This window comes from Rhinoderma darwinii, chromosome 5 (genome assembly GCF_050947455.1).
Source record: "Rhinoderma darwinii isolate aRhiDar2 chromosome 5, aRhiDar2.hap1, whole genome shotgun sequence".
Classification (NCBI taxonomy): Eukaryota; Metazoa; Chordata; class Amphibia; order Anura; family Rhinodermatidae; genus Rhinoderma; species Rhinoderma darwinii.
The window spans coordinates 55,053,316-55,075,042 of NC_134691.1; the positions used below are offsets into that span (position 1 = coordinate 55,053,316).

Consider the following 21,727-nt stretch of genomic DNA (forward strand, 5'->3'; position numbering starts at 1 on the left):
AAATGACTGCTCGTCAAAAGAAGGACACTACTTGGGACGTTTTTCATTGACTCCATTGAAAAACAGCTCCAAAAACAGCCGTAAAAAACAGCTCCGTATTTTCAGACTTTTTTGGTCACTGCGTGTGAACATACCCTCAGTCTCCTTCCCCCACTGGCAGCTGACAATATTGTTTCTTTTTACTTCCCCTGCTGAAGTAGTCTACTCCGCTATACACTGCCATGCTTCTGCAGAGGCTCTGCTCCTTCCCTGACAAGCAGGGCAAAAAGCTATTTCTATTGGCTTCTCTGCATAGAACAGAGGATCACTATGCAGAGAACTGGCTGTAGGGAGAGTGAGCATGCGTGTCCACCAGAACTCCGCTCAATAGGTGGACGTGCACGTTGTTATACACTTTGAACACCAGGTGGTGCCATACTATGTGTGTAAATGTCATAACTTCACTGTACAGCTGTTTTTTTTTATGGCAAACATTGCTCATTTTTTATGTACTGGGCAATTAATGATATTTAAAGGTGGGATAACCCCCTTGCTGAGAAATTGTGGCATGTTTCACCCCATGTTGTATCATTGAGGTATTTTCCAATAGAAGCCTTGATTCTCACGGATGGACCATAGAACATCACATGGAGCGCCTACAGGTCCAGTTTATGGATCCATAATGCACTCTATTCACTGCCCTATGGGTCTAAGCACATGGCATTGGGCATGAGGACTGGATTAGAGTAGGTTCTTAGTTGGTTTTCTGATACGTGAGATTCTACATTCTGTTACAATCCTGTGTAGGAAATAATTGCTGGATTATCGAATTTTAGAGAAAATGAAGTTACCTTCTTTTCACATTCCTAAATCTCAAATCTTTTTAACTGCACAAGCGGAGAAAAAGTTATTAACCAGTCGTGTTACAAAATGATATATGATAATCCAGTTAAGCTCTTTATGATCACATTTCTAAAGTGACAAGATTCTCTTCTGATTTAGTGGTGCTCCATTGGAAGCCTACGTGATGATTTTAAGGATCCGGTTATTGAAAAACCACCAGTAAATAATAAAAAAGGTAAATGACAATGCTGTGTCTAAAATAAGGTGCAGCACAGTTATATTTTATGACTTGTCTATGGTAATCACCTCACGGTTTTGCCTCTGTCCCAATGTTCTGGGTGCTTCTTACTGTATGTAATTCTAAATTTCACTATTTAGATTTATTTCTGGTTGGTTGCTGTGGAGCTATTTTAAATGGTATTCAGACATTTCTAACACGTACAATACTCCTGCACTGGTTAATTAACTCACATACGCACCTTTCAGAGCTCCTGCGCTGACCATTCTGTGGTGAGTATTTGACTATTTGTTATTTTTAGCAACATGCAGCTTATACTCTTAAAAAAAAAAATGGGCATTCCCATCTCCGACATCTATAGCACATCTACTGGAATATGCCATAAATAGCTGATAGGTGGGTATCCATCTAATTGGAGAATCGGGGTCCCCTCACCTCCAGAATGGAGAGGTGGCAGTGCATGTGTGTGTCTTTCTCCATTTAAGTCTATGGGAGCTACAAAAAGAGTTGAGCAAACTTACACACCCACCTATCCATTCAATCTATGGCTAAATGCAGCCACTTTCCCAGTTGGAAGGGGAGTCAAAGGATCCCTTGTTCTTACAATAATTGGGGATCCCTGAAGTGACCCCCCCCCAACTATCGGACATTAATGGCATATTCCGTGAATGTGCCATTAATGTCTGAAATGGGTAAACCTCTTTAAAAGGAACTTGTCGTCATAGTTTTAACATCCAAACTACTCGCATTGGCAAGTCGACCAAAGGAGTGATATCCGGTGCACAGTATTTTGTATGAGTAAACCATGCGCAATGCCTTTTGCAATTAGTTTTCAAAGTGTTTCCGCGATGTATGTAAAAGAGTTGATGTATGTCCGCTGTGCGTTTCTTCCCGAGAAAAAGTCTGACGTATTGATGAGTAAGGCCTCATGTATAAGACCGTAGCCATGTGCACGGCCGTGATTTCCGGGTCGGCATGCCACGGAGTGACAGCCGCGAGGTGCCTGCAAATCGCGGGCCGCGCACATGGCCGCGGCCATTATTTTCTACGAGCCCGGACCGCAGAACACGGCCGTAATAAAGCTTGCCCGTTCTTTCTGCAGTCCAGGCTCCGGGGCCATGCACGGACCGTGAAAACCACGGTCGTGTGCATGGCCCCATAGGAATGAATGGGGCCGCAATTCTCCCGTGGATTTTCAGGGGAATTACGGCCGCAAAAGCACGTTCGTGTGCATGGGGCCTTAGCAAAGCAAGTTGATTGACATTATCAACCTCTTCCGCCTCCAGGATGTGGATGTAGAGATAGAGACCAGGTTGGGATCCACAGTAAAAATAAAACACCCTCCAGGTGGAAAACTTCCACGACTCTGCAGATTGCTGATAAATGTAGGCAAAATGAAATTAAATAAATGGCATTAAAGAGGCTCTGTCACCAGATTTTGCAACCCATATCTGCTATTGCAGCAGATCGGCGCTGCAATGTAGATTACAGTAACATTTTTATTTTTAAAAAACTAGCATTTTTGGCCAAGTTATGGCCATTTTTGTATTTATGCAAATGAGGCTTGCAAAAGTCCAAGTGGGTGTGTATTATGTGTGTTACATCGGGGCGTGTTTACTTCTTTTACTAGCTGGGCGCTCTGATGAGAAGTATCATCCACTTCTCTTCACAACGCCCAGCTTCTTGCAGTGCAGACACAGCCGTGTTCTCGAGAGATCACGCTGTGACGTCACTCACAGGTCCTGCACCGTGTCGGCCACATCGGCACCAGAGGCTACAGTTGATTCTGCAGCAGCATCAGCGTTTGCAGGTAAGTAGCTACATCGACTTACCTGCAAACGCCGATGCTGCTGCAGAATCATCTGTAGCCTCTGGTGCCGATGTGTCCTCGCTCGTCTGACACGATGCAGGACCTGGGGCAGGAAGTGAAGTCACAGCGTGATCTCTCGAACACGCTGTGTCTGCACTGCCAGAAGCTGGGCGTTGTGAAGAGAAGTGGATGATACTTCTCATCAGAACGCCCAACTAGTAAAAGTAGTAAACACGCCCCGATGTACGCACATAATACACGCCCAGTTGTACTTTTACTTTTCAACACACCCACTTGGACTTTTGCAAGCCTCATTTGCATAAATACAAAAATGGTCATAACTTGGCCAAAAATGCTTGTTTTTTAAAAATAAAAACGTTACTGTAATCTACATTGCAGCGCCGATCTGCTGCAATAGCAGATAGGGGTTGCAAAATCTGGTGACAGAGCCCCTTTCACCCCTTCCCCCTGCTGGCATTCTGGGCCCTAATGTCCAAGCCATTTTTTAGATTTTTCCATTGTCACATTCGAAGAGCTGTAACTTTTTTATTTTTGCGTCGGCATAGCTGTATAAGGTCTTGTTTTTTGCGGGACGACTTGCAGTTTTTATTGGTACCATTTGAGAGTAGATGCGACTTTTTGATCACTTTCTATCACATTTTTTTTAAGTCAGGATTAACAGAAAACAGCAATTTTTCCATTGTTTTTTATTTTATTTTTTATGGCGTTCACCGTGCGGGTTAAATAACGTAACAGCTTTATAGTCGGGGTCGTTACGGACGCGGCGATACCAAATATGTGTAACTTTTTTGCTTTATTGTAGTTTTTTTTAATAGTAAAGCATTTTGTAAGGGGAAAAGCTGGGTTTTTCATTTATTTTTTTTTCACTTTTTTTTTAAATTAACTTTATTAAACTTTTTTTACTTTTTTATTAGTCCCACTAGGGGACTTCCCTATCCTCCGATCGCTATTGTAATACACTGCAATACTTTTGTATTGCAGTGTATTACTGCCTGTCCGTTTAAAACGGACAGGCATCTGCTAGGTCATGCCTGCGGCATGATCTAGCAGGCATTCGCTGCAGGCAGACCTGGGGGTCTTTATTAGACCCCCGGCTGCCATAGAAGACACAGACACTCGGCGATTTTATCGCCGGGTGTCAGTGAGATGAGAGGGAGCTCCCTCCCTCTCTCCAAAACCAATCAGATGTGGTGCTCGCTATTGTGCACCGCATCTGAAGGGTTAAACAGGTGAGATCGATACTAATATCGATCTCACCCGGCAGAGCAGGGACGCCCCCAGCCCTCAGCTGCTTCTGGCAGCTGAGAGCAGGGAGATTTCACGGCTCCCTGCTCTGTTTACTTTATTCTACGGCAGCGACGTAGTTTGGCGGCGCTCTAGAATAAAGCCCACTAATGACCGCCGTAAAAAGACGTATCGGCGGTCATTAAGGGGTTAAAGTACTTCAGAGTCTTTCATTCTATTTTATTTCATTTTATTGTGTCTTGTCCATATAAAAACAGTTTATCAACAATTTACAGACGTGGAAATTTTGCACCTGGAGTGTGTTTTATTTTTACAGTGGATCCCAAGCTGGTCTCCATTTCTATATCTACCTCATTACTCTCCCCGGCGAGGGTGACGGTGGCCGCATCCTTGTTACTACACCCTGCAATAGTGTTATGCATATCCATGCACAACATTTAAAGGTGAGCGTCCTTTTTCCTCATCAAGAGAAAACTCTTACCTAAACCTGATGTACTCGACCTAGGTAGCGCCTTTTTGGTCTCTATATACTGCCTGCAGGATGTGCACCAAGAAATACTGCGTATGTGCCGTGATCATTGTTTACCGGCGGATGTGCAATGTAACAACACTGTACACAAGCCTTACAGGACTACTTAGGTACCAGAAAACTACAATGCGCGTGCGCCAGACACTTGATCACAGCAGAGGCGTGCGATTTCAGAGAAGTGGGAGAGAACAAGGATGTCGATGAAAAGGCTGGAGGCTAAAAAAAAAATGCCCTGATGACTCAGACCATCTAATATACATACGGCGCAGGAACACTTTAAAATCAAATTGCAAACATATTGTGCATTGTTTAAACCTAGAAATACGGACGACCGACTATCCTTCAGTCTACATGCCGGTTTGGGTGCCAAAACCGTAGTGACATCATCCTTAAAGGGAACCTGACCACTTTTCTTTGTATTTCTTTGTAACACTATTTTTAAAACTTGCTTTGCTAAAAAAAACAAACCTTCTATTCTATCTGCCCCTTTGCGTGACACTGTGGGATGTTTAGTGGAGGAAGTTGCGCTCGCTACCTAAACCCTGTAATATTTAGATACAAGTGCATTTCATATGGTACGCGATACAGAATGATATTGCACCCTAAATAATTCTGTGTGAGGTTCCATATTACAAACTTTACCCAAGTAGTACTGAAAACCATTCTAGGAGAGCACTATTTCTGTATATTGCCGGATTTTTATATGGTGGTATGCATGGTCTTGTTGAAATGCATGATTCCACATTTCGTGATCTGTGCTTTATGGATCCCAAGCTCGAGTCCTGAAATGGAAAAAAGTTCAAGATTTTAAACTATTTTGGTGTCCTTCAAGCTCAGATTTAAGAATAACTGGGTATTCTTTTGGTTGCACTGCATCATATGATAATCTACAATGCATCAGTTCAGTAGCCAGTATGGTTGAGTTCTATGTCCTCAATGTTCTCTATACTGCTTACCCACCCATGTTCTTCATTGTGCAGAAAGAATTACGTACACCAGAGACTTACTGATGCAGCTATCAAACTCGTCTGTGAGCAAACAGATGCCAGAGTATTTACCGGATCTTCCCATTATTCTTCAGCATCCGGTACGTTCTAGTTTTATATACTACAGAGCTACACGATATTCCTTCTTTCTCCTTTTTTATGCTCCATCATTGCTGCAGGGATGCGACACATAAGCAGCTGCTCGCATGTCACCTCCCCCATGGTGCTGTTCAGTGTTGGTATTTTCCCACTCTTAGTAAGTGGTTAAACTATTGGAAACTGGCTGGCACCACTTATGGTTCTTCATGTTTAATGTAGCTGCTAAAATACCATGCCCAATCTTAGACTTTCATGTGAAATTTCAGAATAAGCTGTCCTAGTTATATAGCTATATAGTTGGTAAGGTTTGACAAAAAAACAAAAACAAAAAAACACAGGTCCAGCTAGTACTCCTACCATGTTGATCCAGACCGATGTCTATTGTCTCAATAGGGGAGAAATTCTTTCTAGACTCCAAATATGGAAATCAGAATAAATCCAATCTCCAGAATCTAGTACTCCTAACCTGTAAAAGAACATGTAGCGGAGCAGCACTGTGGCAAAAATACCCAAAGAAAAGGGCTGGTGCTAGGCTTCAACAACGAGTGACCTCTCCTCATACAATACAGAATAAAAAAAAAAAGAGCGGTGAAGCCGCACTCAAAAATAAAGTGGTTTTAATCCCCAGTCATAGAACTCATAACCTATATATTATATTCTTCAAGAAAGGCATCAAGGCCCTTCCTGAACTGCTCTAAAAGTCAACCATCACAACCTCCTGTGGCAGAGCGTTCCACAGTCACTGCTCTCACTGTAAAGAATCCCCGTTCGTGATGGTGGTGAAATCTTTTCTTCTGTAGACGTAGAGGATGCCCCCTAGTCCTTGTTAGATGCCTAGGTGTAAAAAAAATCATTAGAAATAGATCTGTACTGTCCAATTTTTATATATATATATATATATATATATATATATATATATATGTACATTGTGATCAAATCGCCCCTAAGCCATCTTTTTTTCTAAACTTAATAACCCCAAGTTTGATAACCTTTCTTGGTACTGCAATCCGCCCATTCTCTTAATTACTTTGGTAGCGCTTTGCACCCGTTGTGACCGAAATTGTACACGATATTCCATGTGTGGTCTGACTAGTGTTTTGTATAGAGACAAACCTATTTTCTTGTCATAGGCATCTATGCCTCTTTTGATGCATCCCATGATTTTATTTGCCCTGGCAGCAGCTGCCTGGCACTGGTTGCTAAAGGTAAATGTACTGTCCACCAATATCCCCAAATCTTTTTCAGTAGCAGTTTTACCCAGTGTTTTACAATTTAATGCATAATTGAAGATTTTTTTTTTTCATTGGCCCAAGTGCATAACCGCACATTTTTTCCACATTAAAAAAATTTTTTTTTTAATTCAATATTATTATTTTGTTTTGTACGTTTATAGTAAAGTACAAAACATACCCTCCATCCTCAAGGTAAGTGCTAGCGACCTACATATTGACCCAAATCATAACTATCCCACATTTTGGAACAAAATACTCATCCCCCCCCCCCCAAGAGCCCAACGACCTTCAGGCAGTTAAACCGTCCACTATTTAAATAAGACCCGGCAGGAATCTCCTCAATTCTCTGGACCACAAATGGGATGTATCAAGCCACTGTCCCCATACTTTTTCCAGCTTGGTCAGTGTGTCTCTTTTTTTTTTTTTTTTGTACACACCTTTCTCTAGATTTACCAACCAGTTAATTTTGGCAATAAATTCTTGTCTGGTCAGTCTACTTTTATCCAGCCAGTATTGAGCCATCAATTAATGCGCTATAACATTTTGGCTAGTGCCAACTTACCGGGGTTGTCAGGTCTTCAACATATCCCAGCACACAAACAAGTGGATTTAATTCAAAAGTTCCATAAACTTCACTTATAAGGGTTATGACCTCACCCTAGAAACTCCAGCTCCTTACAGGACCAAAACATATGAAGCATACCCGCAGAAACAGCTTCACATTGGGGACACAGCGAGTCGGGTTTCACTCCAATATATTAAAGAAATGTTGGCGTTTTATGTACCAGATATAAGTGGCATAGCCTGTGAACTTCACTCAGTGATGGTTGTGGTACCCTCTCCAATATTTCCTCCCAATGTAAATCTTCCATTGGTCCTATTTTGGCCTCCCACCTGTAATGTCCGTGGCTGCGGGCTGTCAGCTCTAACCTCCCCCTGACAGCCGCAGCCACGAGTTGGCAAGCGCTGGCCCCAGCCTCCTCCTCAGGAGACGCCAGCTCTCGCGTCCACTCACCTCAGCCAGATCCTGTAGAGCAGGGCGCGCACCGGATCTTGTGGATGAACTTTGACCTGTGAGTACCCTGGACTATAAGAAGGGTCCAGCCCCCTAGTTCTATGCCTGAGCGTTGTTGTGTTTCCTATAGTTTGTCTATGTGATGGCCTCCTAGTGTGTTTCCTGTTCCAGTCCCTGTCCCTATACCTGTTTTCAGTTCCTGTTCCTAGCAATCCATTCATTCCTGGTCTAGTACTGAGATGTGCCAAAGTCGTGCTGCGCTACATCCACGACTGACCTGCTTCACCTCGCCTGACGTCCGCCTGCTACCTGGTCCCAGCCGAGCCTGCCCCGCTGCTGTCTAAGCTGCCACAGGTACCTATAGAACTATAGACATTCACCTGCTCCCTGTTGGCCAGCTGCCTTACCGCTAATGTGGTACGGCCCAGTGGGTCCACAGACCCTTCGTGACCATACGCTCAGGCCATGGACCCCGCTGGTCGATTCAAGACTGACGACGTCACAGGAGATGCGAGAGGATATGCTGGACCTCCGGTCTCGACAGGACTATTTCCTCCAGGCGTTGAACATTCTTGCACGTCGGCAGGAGGCACAAGCTGTCGTTCCTCCTACTACACCTCCTGGCAATGTGGATCCTCAGTCTACACCGCTTGGCAGTATTGACCCACGTGTTTCTTTGCCACTTCCTGACCGCTATGATGGAGAAGCAAGTACCTGTCGTGGTTTTCTTAATCAATGCCAGATCCTTTTCAGCCTGTATGCTAGGACTTTTTCGTCTGATGGTGCCATGGTCGCTTTCATAATTTCTCTCCTCACCGGCAAGGATCTTGCATGGGCGAACCCTATCTGGGAGAGACAAGGACCAGAGACCCGTGACTTCGCTGCCTTCCTCCGGACTTTTCGCATGGTGTTTGAGGAGCCTGGACGGGTCTCATCTGCAGTGGCCTCTGATTAACCTGCGCCAAGGAAACCCCTCCGTGAGTGAGTACGCCATCCACTTCCGCACCCTGGCGGGAGAGCTGTTGTGGAACAATGAGGCTTTGGTGGCCACATTCTGGCGTGGACTATCTTCCAGAGTTAAAGACTAACTTGCCGCCCGGGATCTGCCGTCTACCCTGGATGACCTCATCCTTCTGTCTGCCCGGATTGATATACGGATCCGTGAACGCCTCCAAGAGGTTCAATGGGGGGGGGCCCTTCCTAGTCTGGTCCCTACTTTGCAGCAACCTCTGCTGTCCTCATGTCGATCCTCCTAAGAAGTCGGTAATAATGGACCAGTGTGGGGGCGTGGCCTAGCAGCGGATGTAAGCGGACGTGTGTAGCTGGCCCAGTATATCGGTTGTAGTAGTTTGGAGTAGTAGCGGATTTCTCTATGATATGACGCCTGATGGGGTCGGATAAATGCTTATCCTGGAATGTCCGGGGAATACGGGAAACTAGGATACGACAGGCAATCTTCGACTGGGTTAAACAACAAAGTGCCTTGATAGTGGGGCTGCAAGAAACGCATCTGACTAGAGAATCTGTGTTCTTATTGTAAAGAGTGTGGATCGCACATGGGTTTCACTCCTTCCATACGACTTATTCTAGGGGGGTGAGTTTGCTGATACATAAGAGCCTTCCCTTCTGTTTGTCATTCGTCTTTCTCTGATGAGGAGGGGAGGTATGTGGGAGTGCACTGTACTATATATCATTGGGAGTGTATTTTAGTGGTACTGTACATCCCTCCGCCTTATTCTAGCATTGTACTTAAACAAGTTACGGAAAAACTTTCCAGATGGCCTGAGGTACCGTTAATCTTGATGGGGGACTTTAACGCAGTGATGTCTGAAGGGCTGGATAGGTTTCATTGGGGAGGGGGAGGGCAAGGGGCTGAACTGACTGCCTTTGGAAGATTAATGGTGGAATTGGGCTTGCGGGATATTTGGAGAGATAAGCACCCAGGGGTTAGGCAGTTCTCGTGTGCATAGTCTACGTTTCAGTCTCTTTCACGAATAGATTTGGTAGCATGCTCCGCTTCAGCAGTGCCGTATGTAGCGCAAATTGAATATCTACAGAGGGCGTTGTCGGACCATTCTCCGATGGCAGTGACGCTGGAAGTGGGTGTAAGACCTACCAGGAACCCTGGGAATTGGAAGCTGAATGCGTTCTGGCTGAAATTGATGGATGGCGGGGAAATACGGGACCTGATAAAAGAATACTTCAATTTTAATACTGAGTCGGTGCCGTAAGGGGTGTTATGGGATGCCATGAAGGCATGGCTGAGAGGAGTATTCATTCAATATATTAAACGAATAAAAACTAAGTCTAGGCAACTGGGAGAAAGTTTGGAGGATCGGGTGACAGAAACAGAAGGGAGACATGTGGAGGAGGGGTCCGAGGAGACACTTAGACACTGGGTTGAGGCTCAGACGCTGTTGAAAAATCACCAACTAACAATGGCGGATAATAAACGATTATTCCTTAAACAGAAATATTATGAAGAAGGGGAAACTGCGGGGAGGTTACTCGCTAGGATGGCACAGCCGCAAGGGAGTAATTTCATTCATGGTCTTAGGGGGAGGGTGGAGACAGACACGGGGCAAATCTTGCAAATATTTCAGCGGTTTTATACTGACCTATACACCTCAAAAGCGCATTATGACACACAGCAACTGGAAGATTATTTGGGAAGCATTAATTTGCCTACCTTGGGCCATGAGGCCCGTGAAGGCTTGGAGGCACCTATTTCACTGGAGGAGTTGGAACAGGCGATAAGGGATATGGCAAATGAGAAAGCTCCGGGTCCAGATGGGTTACCGGGGGAGATTTATAAGGAATATGGGACAGAATTCGCGCCACATAACTTGATCACTTAGCAGGATAGATTTGACAGAGGCAAATTACCGGACTCCCTATATGAAGCGACGTTAGTGGTTCTCCCAAAAGAGGTGAAAGACAGTCAATTACCGGAGTCCTATAGACCGATATCCTTGCTGACGTCAGATGTTAAGATTTTGGCGAAGGTTTTAGCGCTGCGGCTAAATAAGGTGGTTCAGCAGGTTGTGCATGAAGACCAATCGGGGTTCATGCCTTCCAAATCGACGGCTGTCAATCTCAGGCGGTTGTTTCTAAATCTTCAGGCGACACCGGACGTTCGTGGGGGAAGGGCTGTGCTAACGTTAGATGCCGCGAAAGCGTTCGATTTGTGTAGAATGGGGGTACTTATGGCGGGTAATAGAGAAGATGTGATTCGGCCCTAACTTCGTGAAGTGGGTGCAGTTGCTGTACGTGGCCCCTACAGCCCGCATACGGGTGAATGGTGCATTGTCCGAAAAGTTTTCGCTGGCCAGGGGTACGCGCCAGGGGTGCCCACTATCTCCATTGCTGTTTGCTATTAGGTGGAACCACTGGCGTGTCTCATACGACAGGAGGAGCGCATAAGAGGCTTTCAATATGGGGAACTGGAGGAAAAAAATCTCGTTATATGCAGATGATATTTTAATATATATGGCAGACACTGAGAACACTCTGGAGGTAGTAATGGACACGATCACAAGGTTTGGGGTGTTTTCGGGATTAAACATTAACTGGACCAAGTCTGCTCTTATGCCACTTGACCCGGTCAATGTTGTGGACACTGGAGTGGGACCCCGGGTTCCGATAGTCTCTGAATTTACGTAGCTAGGGGTTAAGGTGACGGCTAGGGTTCAAGACTATATGTCTTTGAATGTTTTACCACTGCTGCCCAAGGTTAAACATAGGGTGGACGCCTGGAACAGACTCCCGCTCTCTGCTCTGGGGAGGACCAATCTAATCAAGATGATCCTTATGCCTCAAGTTCTGTATATTCTTCATAATTCCCCAGTATGGATACCTAAACATTGGTTCAGACGACTGCATAATCTCTTTCGGGATCTGGTCTGGAAAAAAGGGGTTCCGAGGATAAAATTGGAGAAACTGCAATTGCCTAAAGATGAAGGGGGGGTCGTGCTGCCAAACGCCTGGATATACTACTTAGCCGCTCAGAGCCAACAGTTTAAAGGGTGGGAGGACACAGAGAAATGGGGATCTAGCGCACGCTTATTGTCATACCTGGGGGGAGGAATCAACCCGCTAGAGGGCCTGGAAGCGCATACCTTTAAGAGACTGGCGAGTGCTAAACCAACATTGCTCCTGATACATAAAGTCTGGTGGCAATGCAAACAGATCTTGGGTGTGGGAATGTGTACCAAGTATACTCCCTTATGGCATAATCCGGCCCTGTGGGAACTGTATCAATTAGAGGGCATGCAAAAATGGGAGTTGGCAGGGGTTGGGCGATTACAGCACTTTATATGATGATAACATGCTGAGATCATTTCAGGAGCTGAAAGACCTATTTCAACTGGAGCACAGTATGTTTTATCAATATTTGCAGATCCGTCATACCCTACAGGCGCAGGCGCATGTGTGGACCTGACGGTTTGTGCTCTGGGGGTCCTAGAATATGTGGGACGGGCTGACACGTCCAAAGGCCTGATCTCTATGGCATACAGGAGCTTGTTGTCCAAACACCTGGGGGACCCGATGGCGCTGATAAAAGTGAAATGGGAACAGGATATCGGTCCATTGACCAAAGAGCAGTGGGAGGAGATATTAGCGTCCACATGTCACATATCACTCAGTCTGGCGCAGAGGAGATCCCAACTCTTCTTGATACATAGAGTGTACCGCACCCCGTGGGTATTAAAACAGATGGGTATTAGAGCGGATGCTAAATGTCCTAGGTGCACGGAGGAGAAGGCGGACATATACCATATGTTTTGGACATGTGAGGCCCTGAGGACCCTATGGGGGGAAATATTGGATCTGATAAAGCAGGTGTATGGTATGGAATTGGCGGCAGACCCTAAAGTTATGTTGTTGGGAGCGGTGGGGGAATTGGAGAGTGACAGAATGGAAGGTCTGGCAATTGCAAAAATATTATATCAGACGAGGAAATGTATTGCTAAACACTGGTTGGATGCGGAGCTACCAGGGATGAGGGAAATTGTAGGAATGTTGAACCATAATATCCTGATGGAGCATAAGATATTTTCAAAAAGGGGCACGGAAATTTTTTTTGATAAACAGTGGAGCAGATGGTTGGCTTGTCCTGAGGTGATATCACCTGACCTGAGTAGACTATGGGCACGAGTCATCTGAGGAATTGGCGGTGACCAAGTTTGGAGCAAAGGGGGGGTGGAGGGGGAACCTGATAATAGAGATGTTTTCTTTTAGGATTGGTATTAAATGCAAGTGGTGGAGATATGGTTGGGGGCCGTGCGGGGGGTGGGGGGAGAGGGTATGCTGGGGGTTTTCTGATATTCTGTAATTATTGTATACGATGTTGAACTACTTGAAATATGATTGTCAATGTGTAATCTGTTCTGGTGTTCGTATCAATAAAATTGGATTGATTTAAAAAAAAAATAATGGACCAGTGTAAGTTATCTACCCAAGAGAGACAACGCAGACGCACATCTGGACTCTGTTTTATATTGTGGTCTCGATGGTCATCTTGTGCGCCTGTGCCCCCAAAGATCCCAAAACCTAGGGTTGCTTGGAGTGACCACCTTGGGTAAAGATGGACTTCCGTCTAAATTGTCCATACCTGTGACCATAGTGTCCGGCGAGAAAACGCATCAGGTCTCTGAATATCCGGACTCTGGATCCGCTGCTAATTTCATCCGCCAAGATCTGGTGGACCTTCTGTAATTACCCATCACCCCTCAGCATCGCCCGTTGGCAGTTGCCTCAGTGAATGGACTAACCCTGCCAGACCCAGTTATAGCTGTGACCAAGCCGCTGAGGCTCCAAGTAGGAGCCCTTCACTCCTGCCCAAAGCTGTTAACCCTGTGTTGCTGGGCCTACCTTGGCTCCGACTGCATGCCCCAGTCCTGGACTGGAATTCTGGAGAGGTTCTCCAGTGGGGCCCTGAGTGTCAAGGTCGTTGCCTGGTGCGGATTCGTTCGGCTCAGCCTTCACTGCCTCGGTCATTGGCAGGATTGCCGGGTCATTATGCTGCCTTTTTCGGACGTCTTCAGCAAGAGGGAGACGGAGACATTGTCCCCACATCGGGCGTTTGACTGCCCTATTGAACTGATTCCTTGTGCATCCCTTCCCCACGGTAGGGTATATCCTCTCTCCTTGCCAGAGACTCTGTCCATGTCCTCCTATGTGAAAGAGAACTTAGAAAGGGGCTTCATACGAAAGTCTTCCTTCCCGGCAGGAGCCGGGTTCTTCTTCATCAAAAAGAAAGATGGCTCTCTTCGACTTGCATCGACTACCGTGGTCTCAACCAGATCACGATGAAGAATAAATATCCGTTGCCACTGATCTCCGAACTGTTTGATCGTATACGTGGGGCAAAATTTTTTTCTAAGCTAGACCTGCGTGGGGCCTATTTTCTCACCAGATCCTATTACGCACCAGAGACATGTCCGCCAGGTTCTGCTACGGTTAAGGGAGAATCGTCTGTACACCAAGTTGGAGAAGTGCGTATTTGCGGATGCTCTACCCTTCCTGGGCTACATCGTTTTGAATTGTGGTCTAGAGATGGATCCTGAAAAGGTAAAGTCTGTCCTGGAGTGGCCACGCCCTCAAGGCTTGAGGGTCATACAGCGCTTTTTGGGATTTGCTAATTTTTACAGGCCGTTTTATTCCGAACTTCTCCTCACTGACTTCTCCCATCTCTAACCTTATTAAGAAGGGTATGAATGCCAAGGTGTGGACTCCCGAGGCAGAGTCTGCATTCAATAGCCTGAAGAGTGCCTTCACGTCAGCCTCTATCCTCCATCATCTGGATGTCTCTCTGCCGTTCTTGTTGGAGGTGGACGCATCCTCTGTCGGTGCTGGTGCACTCCTGTTCCAGAGAGGTCCCAAGGGCAAGTCAAGGGTATGTGGATACTTTTCCAAGCTCTTCCGCAGAACGTAACTATTCGATTGGGGGTCGGGAGTTACTGGCCATCAAATTAGCTCTGGAGGAGTGGAGACATCTACTAGAGGGCGCATCTCATCCGATCTTGATTTTTGCGAACCACAGGAATCTGACCTACCTCCAGACGGCCCAACGGCTGAACCCTCATCAGGCCAGGTGGTCGCTGTTCTTTGCAAGGTTTCAGTTTGAGCTTCATTATCCCCCGGCCGACAAGAATGTGAGGGCCGATGCCTTGTCCAGGTCTTTCGAGACAGAAGACACCATAGCGAGTCCACAAAACATTATCGATCCATCTTGCATTGTCTCGGTCAATCCCCCTGCAAATTGGGGACATTCCTCCAGGGAGGATTTTTGTGCGCCTGGCTGATCGTGGAAGAATCCTCCGCTGGGAACATTCCTCTAGACTGGTAGGTCACGCGGGGGTGCGTAAAACCCGGGATTTGATTGCTCATCATTTCTGGTGGCCCACTCTGCCCAAGGATATTGTGGACTTCGTTTCCTCCTCTGCTGTATGTGCAGCCAACAAGGCCACCCACTCCAGACCTGGGGGTCTACTCTAGCGATTGCCTGTGCCCAATGCTCCCTGGCAGCATATAGCGATGGACTTTATCACGGACCTGCCTCTCTCTGCTGGTTGCAGTGCTGTCTGGGTGGTGGACCGATTTTCGAAGATGGCCCACTTCGTTCCTCTGACCGGTCTTCCTTCTGCTCAGTTGGCCAAGTGATTTATACAGCACATCTTCTGCCTGTACGGCTTGCCGCAGAATATTGTGTCTGATCGGGGGGGGGGGGGGTTCAGCTTACCTCGAGGTTCTGGAGAGCCCTCTGCGGACTTCTTGGCGTGAAGTTGGACTTAGCCTACCTTCCTCCGTCTAATGGTCAGGTTGAGAGGATCAACCAGATTTTGGAGAACTACCTACGCCACTTCATCTCCAAGCAGCATGATGACTGGGTGCAGCTGCTCCCATGGGCGGAGTTCTCCTACAATAATCACACCAGTGAGTCTACTAGGAATACACCGTTCTGCATTGTTTACGGCCAGCACCCACGAATTCCTCTCCCGGTGCCTGATACTTCCGAGGTACCTGCAGCTGACTCCACATTTAGAGACTTTTTGCAGATCTGGCAGAAGACTCGATCCTCCATCCTAATGGCAGTGGACCGCATGAAACGGAAGACTGACACAAGGAGAAGAGAGCCTCCTCGGTTTCTTCCTGGCACTAAGGTCTGGTTGTCGTCCAGGAATATCCGACTGAGGGTGCCGTCATGTAAATTTGCCCCCAGGTTTCTCGGACCATTTGAGGTCCTGCAGCAGATCAACCCTGTCGCCTACAAGCTTTGGCTGCCTCCTACCCTTCTGAATCCCAATTCCTTCCATGTCCCTCCTGAAACCAGTGATCCTGAACTGCTATTCCAAGACTCCCAGCCCTGCGGTTGCCTCCAGCGGCCCTTCTGACATCTTTGAAGTCAAGGAGATCTTGGACACCAAAAGAGTGAGAGGAAAGACTTTTAATTTGGTGGATTGGAGGGGGTTTGGCCCTGAAGAGAGGTCTTGGGAGCTAGAGGAGAACATCAATGAACCTACTCTTCTAATGAAGTTTCTCTCTCGTTCTTTTCCCAAAAAGAGGGGGCGTAAGGGGGGGGATACTGTAATGTCCGTGGCTGCGGGCTGTCAGCTCCAACCTCCCCCTGACAGCCGCAGACACGAGTCGGCAAGCGCTGGCCCCCGCCTCCTCGGGAGACTCCAGCGCTCGCGTCCACTCACCTCAGCCGGATCCCGTAGGGTGTGTGCGCATGCTCGTGCCTGCTCTTAAAGGGGCAGCGCGTGCACCGGACCTCGTGGATGAACTTTGACCTGTGATTACCCTGGACTATAAACCGGGTTCAGCCCCCTTAGTTCTATGCCTGAGCGTTGTTGTGTCCCCTACAGTTTGTCTATGTGATGGCCTCCTAGTGTGTTTTCTGTTCCAGTCCCTGTCCCTATACCTGTTTCCAGTTCCTGTTCCTAGCAAGCCATACCTTCCTGGTGTAGCACTGAGCTGTGCCAAAGTCGTGCTGCGCTACAGCCACATCTGACCTGCTTCACCTCGCCTGACGTCCGCCTGCTACCTAGTCCCAGCCGAGCCTGCCCCGCTGCTGTCTGAGCTGCCACAGGTACCTATAGAGCTATAGACATTCACCTGTTCCCTGTTGGCCAGCTGCCTTACCTCCAAGGCGGTACGGCCCAGTGGGTCCACAGACCCATCGTGACACCACCGTTCCTTGCTCCTCAATGGGTATTTAGCGAGTACCAGCTGTAGAAGTTCCGGCCTTTTCTCCCTCATCATAATATTTCTGTTGTTGAAACGCTTTCTTAGGCCTTATTCACACGAACGTCTGCGTTTTGCGCACGTTGCAGTTCCGTGTGTCATCAGTAAATGGTGCATGGCTGCGTGATATTCACGCATATGCCATCCTTATGACACACGGTTTTGATGGTTAGAAACTGCAAAGAATGTGGTGCTTTTTTTTTTTTACTTCATTTCTTTAACAACTGGGTGCGTGATGCGCGAAAAACGGCCAAGTATAGGACATGTCGTGAGTTTTACGCAGTGGACACGCTGCGTGAAAATCACGGACTGTCTGAACGGCCCAATTGAGTTACATAGGTCCGTGCTACACGCGTGAAACATGTTTGTGTGAATAAGGCCTTAGGCTATGTTCACACGCTTAACAAAAAACAGCTGAAAAAACAGTGCTGTTTTCAAGGGAAAACCGCTCCTGATTTTCAGCCGTTTTTTAAGCAACTTGCGTTTTTTACGGCCGTTTTTGGAGCTTTTTTTCTATTGAGTCAATCAAAAACGGCTCAAGAAGTGACATGCACTTCTTTTTACGAGGCGTTTTTTTATGCGGCCATTTTTAAAAACGGCCGTGTAAAAAACGCCCCGGGGGAACAGAACGCTGTTTTTCCCATTGAAATAAATGGGAAAATGTTTGTAGGCGTTCAGCTCCTGCATTTTTAGCCGTTTTTTGGGTGTTTATGGCCCGAAGAACAGCTGAAAATAGCCCGTGTGAACATAGACTTAGTCTTAGCCAACTCAAGTTTGTGTGGTATAAGCATCCTGGGCTTCTTTCTACTCAAGTAAAAGGGACTGCCCGCCCTGTTCTATATATTTCTGCTCTAGACTCTGAACCCTCATACTTTGGAATTCCCCAAATTGCTGGGTTTTCAGTTTAATTCTGCTCACTGCCTGTAGAAGCATACCCCCTTAGATAGGCCTTCATCGCATCCCATAACATTCCCGTAGATGTGGATGCCGTATTATAAAAAATATTCCACCAGAGAAGTCTCAACCTTCAATACGTCAATCGCCTGCAGCCAAAATGAATTGAAGGACCAAACCTGTTGTGATGGAAGTAGGGCTGACGATGCACGTAAAGTCAATACCAACGCCGAATGATTAGAAAGGACTCTGGGTGTATATTCAATTGAAACTATCCTCTTTATCCATCAATATTTTTATTGAAATAAAAATGACAAATATAATACACAATAACCACAAACACATGGTTGTACAAAAACGCAGTATAGCACCTAATATACTTAGTACATAGAACTAGCATAGTGTCGTAAATTGGCAACTCAGAATCATTCTAAGCACCCCCACATTTATACAAAGTACTAACCATGCGGAGAGAGAAAATACATTAAAACATGTTGCATGTGGTCAACACACACAGAAAGGCCCTGAAAATAGGGCAAAAACATATGTACAGAAAACCAAAAATAGAGAGTTTCAGGTTTAAATATATCGGTTTCGAACATGCATTACGGGGATATACAATTTTGAGGAAAAATATGCCAATTCTTCCAGGTCTCCACATACTGCGGGTATTTGTGATATTTATATGCCATCATTTTTTCGTAAGCACATGTAGTATTTAGCATATCATATATTTCCCCAACAGAGGGAAGGTTCACACTCTTCCAATACCTAGTTATCCCTAATTTAGTAGCCAAGAGGATATGTGCCACAAGTACCCTATTTTCTATAGGTACCTCATTTATTCAGAGAAAAAGAAGTGCTAAAGATGGTGATAGCGGAATGACCCTATTGCACAACCCGGAAAGCAGTTGAAAGATCGATTACCATAGAGGAGCAAGACAAGGGCAAGACCATATTATATGTATGAGAGTACCTCTGTGCCCACAACCCCTCCAGCAAAGATCAGAAGAACCCGGGTACATACGGCTCAATTTGTCAGGTGTATAATACCATCTGAGGGATGTTTTGATAGCGGCTTCATAATGAGATACACATTTAAAAGTAGAAACAAGGAATTTCAAGGAGTATGTCCATTGGGATACAGCGAAGGTCTGGCCTTAGGTCCCTCTCCCAAGCAAGGAGGGGGGAGGTTTTAACAAACGAGGATTTAGAGCCAAATACAGAATAAAGGGGTTTAAGGCGGACTGGGGTATCTGATGGGGCTGACCATAATTGGAATACATCCGCATTGGCTGAAAGTACGCTCAAATCCATAGTGGGTAAGAAATGTCTAATTCGTAAGTATTTATAAAAATCTCTATGTGCAATACCATATTTATGGGTCAGTTCCGAATACGGCGCTAACCTCCCGCCATCCAATAAGTCCGTTAAGTATACTATGCATCTTTCTTTCCAAGAGTCCAGTTTCATGTCTAGAAGAGCAATGTGAAATATCTCAATAGGCGATACATGCTGTAAGGAAATTTGGGAAGATTCGCTACCAGAGTGAAATTTTTTCCAGTAAAATAGAGAAGTAGACAAAAAATAGGGAAGACTGGCTGGTAAAGCTATTGTAGTCAGAGCCGCTATCAGTAAAGCCCTCAGATTTTGACCCGGAGCTAAAAAGGTCTCTGTGTATCCAGTGTTGAGACACATCCCCAATCCACCAATTCCTTAATAACGATACTTGAGTTGCGTAATAATAATCTGAAATGTTAGGCAAGCTTAAACCGCCAAACGTTTTATCTCTGTTAAGAATTGAAGAGGCAATTCTAGGTTTGCCCGGTTTCCAAATGAAGTTGTTTAACGGTTTCTGTATTTTATTAAAGAAGGAAGCTGGTAGACGGATAGGGACGGTTCTGAAGATATACAAAATTTTGGGCAGAATTAACATTTTGAAGGCCGCTATACGACCCATCCATGAGATTTCAGATTTATTATACAATTGCATATCTTGTTCTATAGTTTTCAACAAAGGAATGTAATTATATTTATATAAATCCTGTACCGAGGTAGTAACCTCTATACCAAGATACCTCACATGTTGTGACTGCCAATCCATCGGGAATTTACATTTTAGCGAAGCCAGTGCTTCCGCCTGGATATTAAAAGGCAAGATTTGGGATTTATGCTCATTAATTTTGTATAGGGAGAGAGATCCAAATTCCTTAATTACCGCCATTGCTACCTCCAAGGATGTCTCCGGCTGCTCCAGTGTCAACAAAATATCATCAGCAAATAACGAAATACAATGCTGTCTATCACCTAACCGGACTCCTCTAATTTCTGAGTGTGACCTAAGCGCTTGGGCCAATGGTTCTATAGACAATACAAATATCAAAGGGGACAAGGGGCACCCCTGTCTGGTTCCATTCGTTATATCAAAACTCTCAGATAGTGCTCCATTCACAAAAACCTTTGCAGAGGGTGTAGAGTATAGTGCCCTGATAGCTCTTAATATTCCATCCTGTATTCCCATTTTTTCCAACACCGAGAAGACAAACGACCATCGCACCCGGTCGAATGCCTTCTCCGCGTGAAGAGTCACCATTACCGACGCCCTACCCGAACTTTGTACAATGTCCATGATGTTAAGAACCCTCCTGGTGTTTTCCGTGATTTATCGGCCCTTCACAAAGCCCACCTGATCTCCCCTTATCAATGAGGGTAATAAAGGTGCCATACGATTAGCTAAAATTTTCGCATACATTTTTACATCCATGTTTAACAACGAGATCGGTCTAAAATTTTGCGGGGCATCGGTAGATTTCCCAGGTTTCGGGAGCGTAACAATCTTTGCTTAAAGCATTTCCCTTGGAAATGATCCTTCAAACTATACTCTTTAGTGCATCTCCTGTACCCATGGCCAGGTCAATATGTGAGAGCGTATCATAAGACCTAGAATGGCAAGAAAATAGGCGGTTTCTTGAGTGACTATCTCGCCATAAATCAATAAATGCCAGTTCTCTCATTAACTCACCAAAATGCATCAATGAATGAGGATCCATGTTCTGATCTGATCCAAAACTATCCCAGTAAGGTTGAATCACCATCGGCATGGCGCATAATCTCCCTAATAACCATGTGATTGTTTGATGGTTGTACATATAAAGAGACCAATTAGTATTCAGAATTGAAAATCCGACAACGAACTCCGATGTACCTGCCTTATTGTTATATCGTTGACTTAATAGATTTTGAATAGATTTATGCACAACTATGCTGACCCCTCCACTTGAATTACTTGAAAACGAATATGTATGACCCATCCACGCTCTGTTTACCGTGTTAATCTTCTCCTTATCAAGATGAGTCTCCTGAAGACATAATATTGCTGGAGCATGTGCCCTTAAACAGTCGAACATTGCAAAACGTTTAGTCCGTGCACATTCCAGCTTACAATTTGAAATTATTCAGCCATTAGTACATACAAAACACATGGCCTTCCCCAGTATTATATTACATTTTGGCAATTTCTCAACTAGACACAAGAGGGCGACAAAATACCATACATAAATTATCAACATTCTGAAAGGACTCCTTAC

At 45.6% G+C, this 21,727-nt stretch overlaps 1 protein-coding gene across 13 annotated transcripts in view; it reads left to right on the top strand.

The window, feature by feature from the left end:
* C5H8orf88 (chromosome 5 C8orf88 homolog) overlaps window positions 1-21,727 on the top strand; it is a 64,078-nt gene that overhangs the window by 35,332 nt on the left and 7,019 nt on the right. For 6 of the 13 annotated variants that reach the window (XM_075826006.1, XM_075826008.1, XM_075826009.1 and 3 more), the window contains exons 7-8: window positions 982-1,057; window positions 5,646-5,752. The exons of 1 other annotated variant lie outside the window; for it this stretch is intronic. In XM_075826006.1, coding sequence (XP_075682121.1) covers window positions 982-1,057; window positions 5,646-5,752 — 183 coding nt within the window. Of the gene's footprint in view, window positions 1-981; window positions 1,058-5,645; window positions 5,753-7,143; window positions 7,175-21,727 lie in introns of all 13 variants that reach the window. 6 more of the 13 variants (XR_012847614.1, XM_075826014.1, XM_075826017.1 and 3 more) reach the window with 3 other exon arrangements.